Below are 18,067 nucleotides of genomic sequence, written 5' to 3' on the forward strand. Positions count from 1 at the left end.
ACTGACTCTCCAGGGGAAAACACTGAGACCACAAGAATGAAGAGGCCGTGGCCCTGTCATTCTAGAGGAGGTTGAAGCAGCTCTCTTCAAGAAATGTGGTGTGTAGGGCATGCGTGGGCTGCCCTGGAAGGGGCTCCCTCCTGCACAGGGCACCCCCAGCTGTTGGACAGGACTGGATTGGCGCTGTGGGCACCCTTGCCTGCAGCACAGGAGCTCCCAAGAGCCGGCTTCAGGTCCTGCTTGCCACAGTGTAAGACTCAAATGTGCATTTGAGTTCCTCCTAGTTCTTGGAATAATCTGGAAAGCATAGTTTCAGGATTGTATTTTTTTTTTTTGAAGAAAAAATTAAATGCACAACTCTCTATAGCTCTTTGCGCTGAATGATACAAGACATGAATGATTGTCATCATTCTCATCCTCCATCTCACGGCTGCCATTTTTTGACAGTGTTGATTCTTCTTTTAAGGGAGGATGTGGGCACCAGAGGGCTTTCTGTAGCCTGTCAGATTAGCAGATGTGTCCATGAAGGCTTTGTCGGGTGGACAGTCCTGAGCTGGGCTCTACCCTAGAGGAGCACTTACATACAGACCTTCTGAGGGCTGTTCATGGGAGGCATCGTCTCTGAGGCTGTGAACAGAATGGTTTGGCTGGTGAAGAGCAAGAGGGTGTTGAATGCCCAGACTTGAAGGTTCCGCTCCTGACCAATGCTCACCCCTTCTTGCATGCCCTCACCCCCAGTCACTCGGCTCTGCTACCTTCCCTTGCTTCAGAATCATGATTCCCACAGTCTGCATCTTGGAACTTTTCCACTTTCCTCAGGCTCTAGAGCCTTGAACTGTCTCCTTTATCCTTTCCTGCATAGACTTCGGCTCTCTGGTGTGAGCATTCCCTACTTCACTCTTTTTCCCCTGGGGCTCATCCCCCTCCTCCCTGCCTGCCTCCCCAGGCCTCTCTTCCCATCCTGGATGGATGGCCTCCATCACCTCCATTTAACCCCAGGTCCTGTTGTTCTTCTGTGTACTCAATCTTCCTTCCATACTGGTTTCTTCTCCCTACCCTGTAAACACAATGAACGTACCCTCTGTCATGGTTCTCAACGGCTTTCCTTCTCGCTGGTCTTCTGGAAACCACCATCCACAGTAGTTGCATTGCTTCTGCTTAGCCATATGCTCATCCCCCACCCAAAGCTTCCCAGACTTTTTCATATGATGACCCGTACAAGAAGTGTCACTTTTTAAAAAACTATTTTTATTAATCATTAACGGACCTTTATTTTATTTATTAATTATACATGGTGCTGAGAATCGAACCCAGTGCCTTACACATGCTAGGCAAGCATTCTACCACTGAGCCACAGCTCCAGCCCTGAAGTGTCACTTTTTGAGTGGCATATGGACACATGCTTGAGGCTGAGGCTGATGGAGACAAAGTTCTGGTTGCCCTGAAGGCAGAGGAGCCCGGCCCAGGGTGTCCAGAGTGTCCAGTCTTTCCGACACCCCGAGTGGCAGGTGCAGTTCTGCACACCTGGACTTCTCTTTCTTTTAATCCTCTTGACATTCAGATGGTGCTGTGTGACACTGGTGAGTTAGAGCTAAACACTGAGGTGGCACTACCTGGGTTCTGTTCCCCTTTGCCACTCTGTAGTGACATGGCCTTGGACAAATTATTTTTTTTTCTTCTGTGCCTTGGTTTCCTGACTGAAGAATGAGGTTCATAAACTTCCTACCTCATAGGACTGTTGGGAGAATCAGTAGCTGCCGCCGTGTGGAAAGTGGGTCATCAGTGCCTGTCTCGTAAGAAGTGCCATTTTAATGGTCTTGTTCTGTGTCAGTATCCTTTTTTCTAACAGTTCTCCCCCACCCCCTTTTCCTACCACTAGACGTACCTGGTCTTTTCCTTCTGGACCCTCTTATTTTTCTTCTTTTCTCATCCTCTGGCTTCCCTGTTCCCTACATGGGCAGGTATAGGGGAGCGCAGCCCGACTCTTCCTTCCTTGAGCCCCTGGAGGGGTGGTGCCGGCTCTCCTGAACCAGACCAGCCACCGTCTCAGGCCCTGAGCAGCACCCCAGATGCCCTGTAGATACCCTCATCTGGATCTCAATCTGCACCTCAGACTTAGAAGTCCCCCCAGAATTTTCATGTTTTATTTTATTTTCTTCTTAAAATCATAAAGGCTTATAGAAAATACAGAGAAATTGAAAGACTGAAATATACCTCAAAGTAATCTCTGCATTCATCAAGCTCCACCACTGAACTGGCATAGCCCTTGGAGTCTGGGCTTTTTCTCCAGGGGACACTTGGCAGTGTCTAGAGACATTTCTGGTTGTTAGCTGGGGAGGGGGGATGTTACTGGGTGGAGGTCAGGGATCCTGCTCAACATTATCTAATAATGACAGGACAGATCCTCACAGTAAGGGATTGTTGTCCAAAACCCTGTTCTTTCTCTACATAGACATGTGGAAATTGGTTTTCCCTTTGTCCACTCATCCTTCCTCCTCACCTGTGTCCTCTGCTTCTGTCCATGGCCCTACTTTCTCCCCTTTCCTTCCTCCTCAGCCATTACCAAGCCCAGACATCATCTGTCACATCTCCGGCAACTGTCCCTCCTCTTGCCCCAAGTAATGAATTGATGACCACTCTCCTAAAACTAATGAAGAAGATTCTCACAGGCTCTTCACTCTTCGAGGTGTGTTTGGGGACATTCGTAGACTTTCACTGCCTATCGAATTCAGCCCAGGTCTGGTAGAGTCCCAGCTGCTTGAGGGCAGCAGCAACCATGTCTGATTCAACTGTATAACACCATCCTGAGCACAAGGTCAAGCACTCCATAAATCTTTGTTGAGTTTGTGTGGTGAAGGCTTGAATGAAGAAAAACCTGGAAAAGCATCTCCTCCCAGCTTTCTCACAATGCGTCTGTCTCTGCAGATCCTCAAGGAGTGGTTTGGCCGGACCATCATCCGCTCCTGCACCAAACTGAGCTATGAGCATGCTCAGAGCATGATTGAAAGCCCATCTGAGAAGATCCCTGAGGAGGAGCTGCCCCCCATCTCCCCAGAACACAGCAGCGAGGAAGTGCACCAGGCGGTCCTGAACCTGCACAGAATCGCAAAACAGCTTCGCCAACAGCGCTTTGTGGACGGCGCCCTGCGTTTGGATCAGGTCAGTGTGTTTTGTTCAGTGCGACCGTAAAGTTTGACTCATTCCTGAAGCCAGTGGGATGAGGCAGCATGGCAGTCTTGGTCTCTCCTGGCTTTTCCCCAGGCATTCCACCACACTGTGCTGCTCTCCCACCCACCCTCCAGACTCCACAGGCATGAGGCCTGGTGACACAGTCACAGAAAAGGATGGTGTCTGTGCAGGTAGCTCTGCAAGCAAACCACTGCTGTTTTCTGTGGAGAGGCTGTGCCTGGGATTTGATCCTCACTTCAGGTTCTTAGTCTGAATCCCTTCTCATGAAGGCAAGAACTGAAGACACGCATGTTTAGGAAGTAGCTGGGCAGTGTGTGATCGTGAGGGTCAAAAAACAGTGTGTCATTTTTTTTAATATTATGTGGATTTTTTAGCTTAATTTTATTTTATTTTTTTTATTTTTATGTGGTGCTGAGGATGAAACCCAGTGCCTCACACATGCTAGGCAAGGTCTCTACCACTGAGCCCCAGCCCCAGCCCCCCAGTATGTCTTCTTATTCCTCAAAGAGAGTTATTTGTTTAACATCTGAAGAAGTAGGGAAGAGAGGAGCCTGGAGAATGTTGGCTGTTGAAGCAAACAGTGGCTGTAGTTGCAGTGATTCTGACACTGTCAGCCCACTGGGACTTAGGCAGCTGTCACTTGGATCAGGTAAATTTCCATATTCCAGAGTTCATAACAGCTAGGACCCAGGAATTCTCTTTTCATTGCTTGTCAGCACATTACAAGAGTGGAGCTTATGTTTTATATCATGGAATCTTTTTTCATTTGTATTTCTGACCCACACTTTCCTCCCCAGGCCATTGTGTGCTGTGGAATTGTCTCCATGTATCTGAAAAATGGAGTGGGTAGCAGCAAGATCACTGGGATTGCCTGAGGGATCTGCTTATCAGACCATTAGCATAGCTTACCCTGCAGAGACTTCTTTCCCCAGCCCTGCTTTAAGACCTTGCCGTGGAGGTTCTGATTTCATCCTACCTTCTGCCACAAACCTGCATGACTGCTTCCTAGCAGGCATTGCAAATAGGTGCTGCCCCAACCTAGTAGTAAGGTCTCAGGACCTGGATGATCAGACCTGCCTGTGCTTGCAGTCAGAGCAGCTCCTTGAACTCTCCTGCCCTTCTGCATGCTCAGGGGAAATGATAGGCAGAATAGCAGGAGGAGGACATGAGCTGGAGGAAGAGGGACTAAGGCATAGGAGACTGCAGCAGGGCTTCTTGCTTCCTACAAATCCCCAAGGCACTCTAATTGCCACCCCCCAGCATCCCCTGGATTCTTGCTTCCTGGATATCCATCCTGCACTAGGCCCTTGGGCCACCTCCTGAATCTCCCTTTGCATATCTCTAGTAATGTCCCCTTTCTAGAAGCCTCTACCTCTGCTCACCCTGGGATCCCATTCACTGGGATCTTCCCCACCTTCCTTTCATCTTGCTCCACATTCCCTCCCTGAATGGACTCTTCTGCTCTCCTGGTTTTAACTCTCAGCTGCATGAATACTAATGATGCCCTGACCTTCCTCCTCAGCTCCAGTTCAGCCTTTCTACTGCCTCCTGGTTGTTTTTTTTGTTTTGTTTTGTTTTGTTGTTGTTGTTGTTGTTGTTGTTTTGTATTGTTTGGTTTTGGTTTTGGTTTGGGGTCTTTTGTTTTGTTTTGTTTTGTTTTGGTGTGTGTTTGTGTGTGTGGGTGGGCAAGTTTTGTTTGTGTTTTGTGTGGGTTGGTTGGTTTGTTTTCCAGTTCTGGGGATTGAACCAGGGCCTCATGCATGCTAGGCAAGTGCTTTACCACTGAGCCCTCAAACCCTTTCTATTTTGAGTCATGGTCTCATTAGTTGTCCAGCCAGCCTCGAACTTGCAAACCTCCTGCCTCAGCCTCCCAAGTTGCTGGCGCCACCATGCCTGGCTCCACTTGTCTTCTTAAAACTCACTGCCTGGATGCTCACAGCCATCTCACCAGCACTCCCCTTCCTCTGTGCACAGCAGTGCCTGGTGCTCATGGCTGCCCTCAGCTGTTTAGCACCTCTTCCTTCCATGATCAGGGGAATTGTGCATATGTCCCTGAACCTAGGTGATTCCAGCACTTGTCATGCATTGCTGTAATTAAATATAAATAACTATCTAGTTTACCTAAATAGGTCAAGTAATTGAATATAATCATAAAAAAGAAATGTGTTGTTTTTGTTAAAACTAAGTTAAATATTTTAGAAAGATTTGGATGAGTGTTTGAAAATTCTGTTTTTGCTGGGTACGGTGGCACATGCCTGTGATCCCAGCTACTAGGAAACCTGAGGAGCAGGATCTCAAGTTCCAGGCCAGCCTGGGCAACTTAGCAAGACTCCCTGTTTCAAAATAAAATTAAATAAAAGGACTGGGGATGTAGCTCAGTGATAGAGCAGTTGCCAACTGTGCTCAGCCTGGGTTCCATCTCTAGTACTATCAAAAATAAATAAATAAATAAACATTCTGTAGGTGAGACAACTGTACAAGTGCAGGGGAAATACTAAAATTCAGGAATCATTCTGTATTCAAATTGCTTTACAAATGGCTTAAACTGTAAGTAAAAGACAATAAATTGAGTGTAGTTCATTCAGAAAAGACTGTGGAAATCTAATTAGCATATACTTTTTAAAAAGGCTTACTTTTTCAACAATAGTAAATGAATGTGCACTTATATAAATTAAGCCAAAACACAAAATTATATATAATCTGTTCTACATGTTTCCCTTCTTTACCTGACTTCTAGAATAACTCACCAAGTGCTACTCAGTCACACCAACTATGCGGGTTTCTAGTATAACAGAGACATTACCCCCATCAGGTTGATGTAAAGTTCAATTGGATTAAGTGTATGAAATACTCAACAAACTGGAAAAGACTGCCGGGTGACCTCAGTTCGCAGCAGTAGGAGAGGTGTGATGGTGAAGACAGGGAACCTTCACAGATTATTGATAAATTGTCGGCATGTCCAATAATCCACATTTTATTGCTGAAAATGACTTTTGATATCTAAACCTCAATGGCCTTTTCAATTTATAAATTAGAAAGCTGAGACCCCCAAAGGCAAAACATCCAAATAGCTCTTTGTTCAGTTTCTCTCCATTTACACCATGCTGACTTAAGAAAAAAAAAGTTTTCCTTTAAAGTGGGAGAAAAAAACACTCTCAAAAGTCCTAATTTGGTTCCAGTTAATTAAGGTTTGAAAATAACGAATTTGCATCCTTGGAGTTTATTCCTTGGTTTTCCAGAAAACAAGTCTGGGTGACCCCAGCTTTAGAAGGAGGAGACATCAATCTCCCACAGCCAGGGACACTGGTGAGATCGATTATAAATCAGCTAAATGGCCCCATTCAGAAGTCACTGCATTTGTCCTCCTGTCCTTATTGCCTGCTTTTGCCCTCACAAAAATCCATTTTTCCTTGATGCTGTTTGAGTAGTCTACTGTTTGGAGATGTTCTCTGAAGCTTTTTTGCCCCAGTTCACAATGTCCACGTTTTGGGTGGTGGCCTAAAAAATACATCCTTTTACAAAAGCTAGCTCAATTAGAGAGGAGACACCATCATGTCACACATTAGGCCCATGGGTCCAAGATAAATCAGCCAAACCAGAAGTTTCACCTTTCTAAGTAGTCGGTTTGCCCTTGAGATGAATAAGGGCGGAGTGCATGTCTCTAATCTGGTGCCTGTTGTGGAGTCTGGGACAGAAACCATGATAACCTCAGAAACGCAGAGCAGCGTGACCACTGGGTGTTCCCCAGTCAAGGGGAACAGAGTGCAACTGCCTCAACCTTGTCTGAGCTGGTGAGCCTCAGCCTGGGACCTCCTGTTCCTGACTCCACCATGCAATCAGATAATAGCAACCTTGCTGTGTCCTGTGATGAGAAATGCACTGGGCAGCAGTGCCTACCAGGTGGGATGCCCGCTCCAGATGTCTCTTTCCTGGAGCTCAGACCTGGTTCCAGATAGGGTTTTGCACCATGAAATGACTCTCCTTTGCCTCACTACCCAAAAGCAAATGCAGGCCTCAGATGCAGTCTTGTGCTTTTCAGTTGAATGAGTTAAATGATGTCCTTTCCATGTTTTCCATCTCCACGTTTGCTGCCGTCATGATAACACAGGGACTTAACAAAGATGCTTATTCTAGGTTGTTTTATAACATGTATCTCCTATTTCTTAAAAGGAGGCTGCCATAAGGTTGCCCAGACTTTTTTTATATTTATAGTAAAAAAATAAAATAAAAATCACAATAAAATAAAAATCATCTGCATCTTGAGCTTTGGGAGAGAACAAAAACTTAGGAACAGTCTATAGTTTGGGGAAACTCAAGCTTTCTGGGGCTTTCTCCCCAGCCTTTCTGTTCAGTCAGGTGACAGCACCTCCCAGAAGGCTGCTGAGGTGAGAACTTGTGTGGTTAGGCCTGGGGCCTGTGGGAGCCCTACCCCCCACAGGGGTCATGGGGAGAGTTGAAGCAATTTCTGAATTCAGAGGGTGTTTGAAGTTGGGTGAGGTACCCTGTTGTTTCCATCTTCTGAGGCAAATTCCTCCAAACTAAAGGAGGCTCTAGCTTTCCTAAATTCTCAGCTGCATCTCATATAAATCCTACTTGAGACAATTTCGAAAGCCCAGACTTCAGGAAGTTTCTTTGTAGACTTGATTGTAAAGCTGACCTTGTTAATGGAGATCACTTAATACTCTTGGACCCAAGCTGCTATGGAATGCTGTTGTGGATGACCTTGACCTAGCCTAGTCTTTAAATCAGGGGTTGGCAGACTTGTTAAAGGGCCAGAGAAAATGATTTGGGCTCACAGGCCATATGCTCTCTGTGTTGCTCCTCAGCCCTGCCATGTCCACGTGCTTTAAATGAATGAAGGTGGTTGTGATCCCATAAAACTTGAAGGACTTGAATTTCATACAGTTGTCACATGTATGAAATATTTTTCTTCCTTTGATTATTTTTCAACCATTGAAAAATGTAAAGCCTATTTTTGGCACCTGAATGGTTGAAAAGCAGTTTGGCCTGTGGGTCCACACGTTGCTGATGACCCCTGCTTAAATGAAGGGCAAGCAGTTCAGCCCTATCACCCAGTGAGTTTTTAGCAGCTCATCATCACTTCCCTGGGAAGCCAGGCTGGGTAATGGAGAACAGTTGTGCTATGTTAGCTCCCAGGATGGTTTCTTGCAATTAAGTAAATTATTCCTTTGATTAGTACCATGTTTAGCAGGTCTGATTAGAGGATGGCAGTAGAAGGACAAATCTGTTCAGCACCAGCTCCCTTGCTCTATTTACCAGCACAGGTCGCTTTAATCAGCCTGAAGCCAAAGGATCAGTGGCTCTCATTAACCCCTCTGCAGGCTCCTCCCAGCCAGGGTAGGGCCCACATGCCTTCCTGGCTGACTGACTGCAGGGACTGCTCTTGACAAAACAGGCTCTGGGGAGGCTGGGTGGCTTTTCCCGCACCTGCCCCAATGCTGAAAGCAGTGTGTCTCATAGGATCTGGTTCTGTTCCTTCCCTTCTACACAACAGCTCTCCAGGAGTGAGCGTCCCAGCTCTCTGTTGATTATTTTTTGTACAGGACGGTATTTGGTGCAAGATGAGGAAGGGCACTTTCACACCATCTGACTCTTAATCTCATTGATATGTCGTGAGTAAAACACAAGAGTAAGCTGCTGACCAGGAGGCATGCTTTTTAGAGAGTCCATCCCTCAGCATGTCTTCAGAAAGCTTTGATTGGGGGCCTAGTGTGCTGGGTGCTGAACATGTAAAGATGAAGGAATAAGACTCAGACCCAGTTCTTAAGGTTGTGATGGAGCCTGAAGAAGACCGGAAAAGAATGCTGTGTGGGACAACCCTGCCCAGAGTGTAGGGGTACTGCCTTGGAGAGGTTGGCCTGGGGTGAGCACGATCTCCCAGCAGAGACTCTAGAAAGACCCAAGGGACCAGCCAAGCTGCAGAGGCCAGCAGAGTGCAGGCGCAGGCACAGAGGGGCCTTGTGTGGTGTAGAGCGTATTGAGGGGCCTTGTGTGGTGTAGAGCGTATTGAGGGTGAAGCTAGAAAAAGGGGAAGGGGCTAGGCCTTGAAGACTGCAGGAAGGAGGCGGAGCGCCATGAAACCATTATCAGGCAGGTTGGGCAAGGGGTAACCATTTGGGGGCCAGCAGCATAGAAGCGGTTATGGAGCTGTATAAGGAAGGACCTCTCGAGAGAGGGCTCGGCTAACACTGGCCTTGAAGCCTAGACAGGCGAGACAGGAGGGTGGGAATCACCAGAATCATCAGCCAAGACCCCACGTTCGCCTCTGCCCTGCTTCTGCCTCCACAAAGAAAACTTTCTAATAGACTATAGCAATTTAGAGTATAAAGAAGAAACTAAAATCACCTGAAATCCCATTTCCAAGAAATAACCACTGTTATTATTTTGGTGTGAATTCTTTTTAATTTTGGAGGTATATACTATCATTTCTCGTGGATTTTTCCCCTCACCACATTATGACAGGAGGGAAGGTAGTTAACATAACATTATATATATATAAAATATAAAAATTATGTTCTGCTCTATAACAGTAAGCAATGAATTTTTCCCTGTGTCCTGAGGAAATCTAGGGCCCGAGGGATGTAGCTTTCTAGAACTTTATAATGCCTGCGTTATATTTTGTCATATCAATAATCTCTTAAACATGTAAGTACTCCCAGTTTGGGACATTTTAGTTATGATTTTTGGAACTATAAATAATAGTATGATTGCCTTTTTTGTTCATAAATCTCAGCCTGGTCTTTAAATTGTGATGACGGGCAGGGATATGGACATTTTTAAGAATCGTGAAACACACTGCTGTGTCCCTTTAAGAGAGGTCATACCAGCTCCTGCTCTCCGCAGCACCTGAATCAGGGCACCTAAAAGGCGGGTGCTCTGCCTGTAGGTTTGCCCTCGCTAGCTCTCTCCTGCTCTCTCCTATGCCCAGGCACATGTGAAAGGATTTCCCCATTGCATTAGTTATTGTGAAAAGTATTTCTAAGGCTCCTAACATTTGAAATAACAGACAGAGGTAGTTGAAAATACCCTGCAAAACTCTTGGCTAATGTTGAGACTGGGGAGTGACCCCTGCCCCAAACTAATGTCTCCCTTCCCTCTCCTTAGAGACCTTAAAGAAACCCCTCACATCTGCACTGGTGTGAGAGCAACCATCTCCCTCAGATTCTTAGAGTACACTTGTGACTGCATTAGTTTTCTTGTCGCCCTTACCTCCCCTGTGTAAAATAGCTCCTAGGCCTGACAAGAATACTTATAAGGAAATCAACTGAATTAAGGCTAGAGAAAACAGACTTGCTCTAGATACTCTGGCCCCTATAAGAACCACCCCCTTCTTGTTAGGGTAGTGACAGACAGGTCCAGGAGGGCTCCTGCTAGAAGCTCGGGGTTTCCATTTAAATGTTGACAGCACATTACTTCAGGCCACGGCTAGTTCTAGAGTCAGTGAAGCTTACACTTGATCTTAGCCAAAAGGCCGAGAAGCGATAGAGTCAGTGAAGCTTAAAGAATACTTATTAGCCTGCCTGATTTTTCTTGTTTTTCCCAGTTACCAGTTTCATAACAATCATATTAGCAAAATTTTCACTTAAATGCATCTATCTCATTTATAAAATAAACCCCTAGCTGAGGTTCCTTGCTCTCATGCACACAGGGCTCTCCAGGAAGGCTGTGCAGAGGAGGCAGGGGAGCACACTGCACTCTGGGCTTCAAAGGGAATTGGGAGCACAAGAATGCCAGTCATGGGGTTCCAGATTCTTTCCTTTGAGGGAGAGAGCTGGGGCAGAGATTGATTTCAATTTCATTATTGAGCTTTAATTTCACATGAAATTACAGAAAACAATTCATGCTTATGCATTCCAAGGCATAAACAAATTTGACCTACTTATATATAACTAATACTAATTACAGTTACTTATTTGAGCTGATCACTATTTGCAGCTTATTAACCTATACATAAAAACTAATATATATCATTAAGTGTCAGACTAACCCTGCCAAGCAGCTTATTATTATAGCCCTCCACTCTTCACGTGCTCAGTCATCCTTTAGACGTGTCACATAGCCATTACTTACAGTTCACAAAAATTAGAAGGGATTGGGTTTATTCTGGAAGTTATCACACATGCACACTCAGACACTATTGCTCCTGACACTGGACAGTTAGTCTTCCTCTGGAGTTCCTCTTGTAATATGAATGCCACTCATCCCTGATAAGGAGCCTGAAGGCAGCATAAGACAAATTTCCTACCCTACGGCTACATAGTGATCTTGCAAAGAACTGTGTGTACTTACTAGAAACGCAGGTAAAACAAAAGCAAAAGCACTGCGGCTTGAGTCAGGGCTGATGGAATCCCTGGGTGCTTCCAGGGTGGTCCTAGCACCCTGGCTATGGGTGCCCTTCTAGGACAGGGCTGCAGTGCTGCTTCTGTTCTCTTGGGCAGGGCCAGTGCAGAGCCTCAGCAGGAGGATCCTGAATACTACTTTCTAAGTTACTCTAGAAAATAGCCTGGCTTCTGCTCCAGAAGCTTTTCACTTCTGGTTCTTTCCATGTGCCCATACATATCCAGGCTCACTTCTTACAGATAGAAAAAGAGCTATTCCCACCCTTCCTTCTTCACCGCCTCCCCTGAAACTTCTTGTTCACTTCTCAGGCTCCAGAGCCTCTGCAGAGAGGTTTGCATTTGCCACACCCTGCTTTTCCCAGGCACAACCTGCTCCACCAGCCCTCCCCTTTAGCATGCCTCTGACACTTTATTTATACCTGTCACCTGTCTTCAGTCACAGTATCTTGTCATCTTCCAGTTGCTACCCTGTCTCCTTTCCTAAGACTTAGTTCTTAAACCAGCCCCTGCACAGTGCTTGGTTTTTACCCAGGTGCTTCCAGGTTTCTAAACATCACTGTGCATACTGGTCTTTCTAATAAGTGGGTGGTGCCAGCCACAGTGGGGAGAGTGGACTGTGTCCTTAGAGGGGAGGGGCCTTTATGTAAGAGAATTAGACACACATTATGAACTGCCAGGGCCGGTCTTCCTCTCCTGAATAAAAGGGTTGGGTGTTTGATTATTTTCCAGGGCATCCAAGGTTCTAAAACAGGGTGTAATGAGGAGTTTCTGAGGTGGAGCTGCCTGGACAGGTGTGAGGAACCAGGAAGCTTCAGCACCTCAGGGGTTTGCAGTGCTTCTGAGGCACTGAGCACTTTTGTGTTTTTACTCATGTGCAGCGGCAGAAGGGGCTCTCCAAGGGAAGGCAGAGACCCCGAGGTGCCACAAGGGAAGGGAGATGCTGACCCTCAGCATGGAGAGATGAGGAGGCACCAAATCTCTACCTGTCTCTTGAGAGGATTCTCTCTAGGGCGAGCCACCATCAGCCACTCCTCTTGTCCTTGTGACAGAGAGAATGAGCTGAGTAGCAGGGGAAGCTCTCCAGCCTGATGTTCCCTCTGCGCAATTCAGATGAGAGTCCATATTTGCTTTGAGTGGAAGCGACCTCCCTAGGACATACATATTCTGCATGGTTGCTGCTGGGCTGTCAGAAAAGAGACTAGGTCACATCCTGGTCAGCATTGAGAGCGTCCTCAAGTGTAAGTCTCTGACTTTCCAGGGGCAATTAAGTACCTCCTTCCTCTTCTTTCAGGTTAGTAGCCTTAACAGGTAGGAGGCAATTTGACCTCCCTGGAACTCTGCCTTTTGGGGTAATTGTACTCATGATTTGGAAACAGTAGGACTTGTCACCTTTATATTCACAGGACACTCTGCATGTCCTTGCCCTGCCCCCGTGTCACACCCGTCACTGGAGTGTGAGCCAAACAGCTACATAAGAGACATGGAATTCTTTGACGTAAAATCTGCATTGGAGAAAGGAAACTCTTGCAGCTGATCCTTAGATTTCAACCATGACTGCTACTTTGGAATGACACAGTTGATTTCCTTTTTCATTGTTCAATGAGCTAGGGGCTCTGCTTCCCAGGCCAGACCCCTGTCTTAAACTCCACTGCTACACTGAGTTCCCCCTAAATATTGCCTATGCCTTGACACCCAAAAACCTGCAGGTGTCATGGACCAACAAGATTCTCAAAAATATTTGAGGGACAAAATATAGGATCACTGGTTTTTTATTTTGCCAGGCAAGGACACTTTCTTTAAAAAACTAGTCTATTATCTCCATTATTTAAACATAATTTCACATTACCCAGTAGTCATTTACTTGACTGGGTTGAGCTTGGTGAAGTCTGATTGTCTCATTTTCCCCACATTCTGCTTCATCTGAGACCCACATATGAAAACCACTGGGCTCATACATCAGTTCCAGACCCTCCTGCCTCTGGAGGCCCTTGCTGTGTATCTGCTAGTGGTGCACCTGCTTCCTGCCAGCTCTCTGCCTTCTCCCTTCCTCCTTCCCTGCCTTTGCAGAGCCTGGGACCCCACTTGTTCACCCAGTCCCACACCCCACTCCCTTCAGGAGCCTGCCCCACAGTAGTTGTCCTCCCCCTCTTCATCCTCCCCCTTTCTCCCCCTGCCTTCCTGACACCTGGGGCTTCCTGGGTGCCTAGTGAGCCTATTCTAGGTCCACATTGATTTTGCTTTGCAGCTTTGCTCTCTTTTTCTCTCTGTCCACAGTCTTGACCCTGGACTGGTGGGAGCAGACCACTTGTGGTTCCTCTCTCACCATCAGCCTCTCACGTTGTCAGGTGCAGGAGGCACGCCAGGCCTCATGGAGTGTACCACCGGGTGGCCACAGGCTGCTAGCGATGGGTATCATTGAGGCCATGGGGGCCTGAGGACATAATGCCCATTTTATAGTCTGCCATTTATAATTGGGGTTCCATAATTCCTTAAGAAGTTTCTGCATTCCTGAAAGGATGATAGTATTGTAGCACAACTGGTTTTGTTTTGTAATCATACTTTCATCCCCATTTTAAGGAACATATGCAAATGACATATGTTGTTAAACTAGAGAGAATTTAGAATCTTAAAATTATTTTCTTGCTTGACAATATTCCAAATGACTTATCTTTTTAATTTCCCACATTTTTTGAGTATCTACTAGGTATAGAGTACCTGCTAGGCCCTGGGGACAGAAAGATTGGAATATGATATCAGCTCTCAGAGTAGCATGTCACCTCCCAGAGGAAGTAGAGACGAGTGGAAGAAGGGCACAGGAAGAACCTGGGCCTGTGTTCAGGTGCCTGCTCTGGTGTTTCACATGAGGACACAAGCTGTGACCAAAGGGATACTTTAAAAGTCAGCTAGGCTAGGGTTGTGGCTCAATGGTGGAGCACTTGCCTGGTATATGTGGGGCACTGGGTTCAATTCTCGGCACCATGTATAAATAAAATAAAGGTCCATCGACAACTAAATAATTATAAAAAAAAAAGTCAGCTAGAAACACAGTCATTCTGTCTAAAAGTTTTCTTCTGTATGATGAGGGTTAGCAATTTGCTGTTAGAAAATACATAAAATGGGAGTTGGGGATATAGATCAGTAGCAGAGCGCTTGCCTGGCCCTCGGCCCTGAAAAAAGAAAATATTGGAAATGCTGAAAACAAAGAGAAATTATTTAGCTGCCCTTTGAATTGTGACCTCCTAAGATAAAGGAAATCTGCCAGAGTGGAGGGACATGAGGGCAGCACATAGGACGAAGGAGTGGGGAGTCCTAGCAGGCTCCTTATCTGCTTGTGTTTAGCTGAGTCACCTAAATAAGAAACTCTGCTGAGGATTAGAATCTGCTCAGGTCTGAGCCCATTTGAGCAAGGGCTAGGACTGAGCTCTGAGAATGCTGGTGTGTTGCGCTCTGTAAGTGATGTGGTTTGGTTCTGTAAGTAGTCAAGCATGCGCCCCTACCTTTCTCCTGCTCCACCCCAGCCACATCCTGGGTCTTAGCGCTTCTTCCACCCTGCCCCAACTCTGTGTTGCCTGACTGCCTCACATTTCTGCCCACTCACCCTGGCCTCCCTGGAGAGCAACAGAACTTTGAGCGCCTCTTTCTGGGCCCCTCCCAGCTACCCAGCTTCCTGATCTGGTTGCCTGACTCCTTGCTGCCCACCCTGTGTCTCTGGACCCCTGTCTATCTAGGACCTGGCTTAGGACTCTTATTCAGTCCCCATTTCCCTCCTGACGGCCCAGGCCCAGCATCTCAGCTATCTTGTTGCTACCAGGATCCAGTCCGTGAAGCATGCTGAGGCCCTTCTGTAGGGCATCAAGGGTGGGGGTCCAGAGCGTAGCCTCTGGGTCCACTGCCCAGCTCTAGCCCTGGCTTTCACTCAGCAGGGTGACGTTAATTCTGTGTGCTCAGTGTCCTTGTTGGTCACATGGAGATAAGGACAGTATCTGTATACAGCAGAGATATATAGCAGAACGCTTTCCCCAGGTGGTTACAGCCAGGACAGTTCCAGGTCTTGGTGTTATAACAGTGCAATTCATATTCTTACAAAATGAAAGAGGTATTATGAGTTATTTCCTTAGGAATGCATTCTTAATACTAGATTGAAGGAAATTAACCTTTCTGTGAAATTTTTTTAAGTAACTTTCATTGTTTCATCATAAAAATAATACATTTGTTTTATAAAAAAATTTTGAAATTAATATGAAAACAACAAATAGCCATTGGTCACTCCTCATCTAATAATAGTGCTCTTCAGTGTATCCTAGAGTGGACATTTTTCGAGCTTCTGGCTTCAGTATATTTCCCAGGAAAGTGGGGCCACTCGGGTTCTGAGGTGTTCAAGGCGCACAACAATGGTCCACTGTCACCCTTCTCACCGGGCTGCCAGCTTGTGGGTTTGCCTTAATCTGTTAACATCGCAGGTTGGAAATGGGGTTTTATTATTGTTCTGAGTTGCATTTTTTTTTCCTGCTGTGGCTCCACCCAACACTTCAGTCTCTTTGCTTTGTCTGTAAAAGGCCAAGTTTCACATCCTGTCTCTGGGATCTCCCAACACAGACTCCCCAGCCATGTTTAGTCAGAATCACCTTTTGCCTTATTAATACCTACAGTAAAATTCACCCTTTTTAACACACAGTTATGTAAGCTATACACACAGTCATGTACATAGGGGCAGTTCCATCACCCTAGAAAGTTTCTGAGTAGCCCTTAATAGTCAACCCCTCCTACTTACTCTTAGCCTTTGGCAGCCACTAACCTCTTTTGTTTCTTTCTTTCTTTCTTTTTTTTTGTTGTTGTTGTTTGTTTGTTGTTGCTGCTGCTGCTGCTGCTGATTGAATCCAGGGGCACTTTACCACTAAACTACATCCCAGGCTTTTTGTTTTGTTTTGTTTTATAGATGGTCTTGTCATGTTGCCCAGGCTGACCTCAACCTTGTATCCTCCTGCCTCAGCCTCCCGAGCCACTGGAATGATAGACATATGCCACAGCACCTGGCTCACTAACCTGTTTTCTATCACTGTTCTTTTGGCTTTTCCAGAATATCATATAAATGGAATTGTCCAGTTGACAGTCTTTAAGTTCCCTTTTGTCATAGAGTCCATGCCATCATATGGATGTACCACAGTTTGTTCTGCCTTTTATCAGTTGAAGGATACTTGGATTTTTTCCAGGTTTTGGCACTGTGAATAATCCCACATCTACCAATAAGCTTTCGTATAGCTATTTTCATTTCACTTGGGTAAATCCTTAGAAACATAATTGCTGGGTCATATGGTAAGTGTGTATTTAACACACACACACACACACACACACACAAACTGCTGCATTTCTTCACCACATAGCTTCACTCTTTATGACTTTTAATGGCTAGTTAGTTTCTTGTTACTGAGTTTTAAGGGTTCTTTATTTTAGATACAAATTCCCTACCAGATATGTGATTTGCAGTATTTCCTCCAGCCTTTGACTTGCCTATTCATTCTCATATCTCTTTACTCTCTCTGACTTGCTTCTCTCTTTTGCAAAGCAGAAGCTTTTCATTTTAATGAAGTCAAATTTTTCAAAATTTTCCTTTACAGATTATACTTTTGGTATCATATCTAAGAAACTTGTGACTAACCCAGGATCACAAAGATTTTCTTCTGGAGCTTTAATAGTTTGGGGATTTACTTTTAGTTTCCCCCTTCCTTTCTAAGCACATTATTTCTCAATCCCAGAAGTTCCTTTTGGAAAATAGTTTCAGAAACAAAGTCAGACACACCTGAGCGATTTGGAAGAGAGTTGGACCTGGGCCTTTCCAGGCATGATGCCTTCCAGGACTCATCTGCAAAGGATGTTGCCCCAGGAAAAGAATTTTCCATGGCTTCAGACTTGGCCATAGAACTAAATAGATAAATAGAACTAAAGATTGCATCTTTTGAAAAGAGGGTGTGGAATGATAAGAGAAAAACCCCTAAACTTTCTAGGTAAATCCTCCTGAATGTTGCCTACAGTTGGAATGGTGAATGGTGCCAAATCTAGAGCTTTGCTGATTACATTCAAACCCCCATGTCAGTGAGTCACCCCATCATGCTTTAATCTCCTAACCAGGAGGCTTTTAAAAATTTCAGTCAACAAGGCAGCTTGCTGGTTACAACTGCCATTGGAATTGGGTTTTCCTCAGAACAGCTGGAGCACTGTGTGGTGGGAAGAAAGCCTGCTGTGGGTGAGAGGCCAAGGACTGCTTGCCTGGGAAGGCTGTGCAGCGGATGTTGATGGAGATCTGAGATGACCCACATCAGCTGAGCCTAAGTAGAGGCTGCCATCTTTCACCCATGGGAAAATACAGTGCAACAAACATGTTCAGAAAGTAACACTGATAATTTTGCTTTGGGTCAATCCCTGCAAGACAGATAAGCCATTCCTGTCTTCTAGAAACACAGGATCCAGAGTGTAAGTGTGCTAGGTTATTCACAGGAGCAGCAGAAGATTCCTGTCCCAGT

At 45.7% G+C, this 18,067-nt stretch overlaps 1 protein-coding gene across 8 annotated transcripts in view; it reads left to right on the top strand.

The window, feature by feature from the left end:
- Dis3l2 (DIS3 like 3'-5' exoribonuclease 2) overlaps window positions 1-18,067 on the top strand; it is a 356,506-nt gene that overhangs the window by 288,262 nt on the left and 50,177 nt on the right. For all 8 annotated transcript variants that reach the window (XM_026396261.2, XM_026396260.2, XM_026396266.2 and 5 more), the window contains one exon: window positions 2,926-3,159. In XM_026396261.2, the coding sequence (XP_026252046.1) occupies window positions 2,926-3,159 (234 nt within the window). The remainder of the gene's footprint in view (window positions 1-2,925; window positions 3,160-18,067) is intronic.

Source organism: Urocitellus parryii, chromosome 1, assembly GCF_045843805.1.
Source record: "Urocitellus parryii isolate mUroPar1 chromosome 1, mUroPar1.hap1, whole genome shotgun sequence".
In the NCBI taxonomy this organism is placed as follows: Eukaryota; Metazoa; Chordata; class Mammalia; order Rodentia; family Sciuridae; genus Urocitellus; species Urocitellus parryii.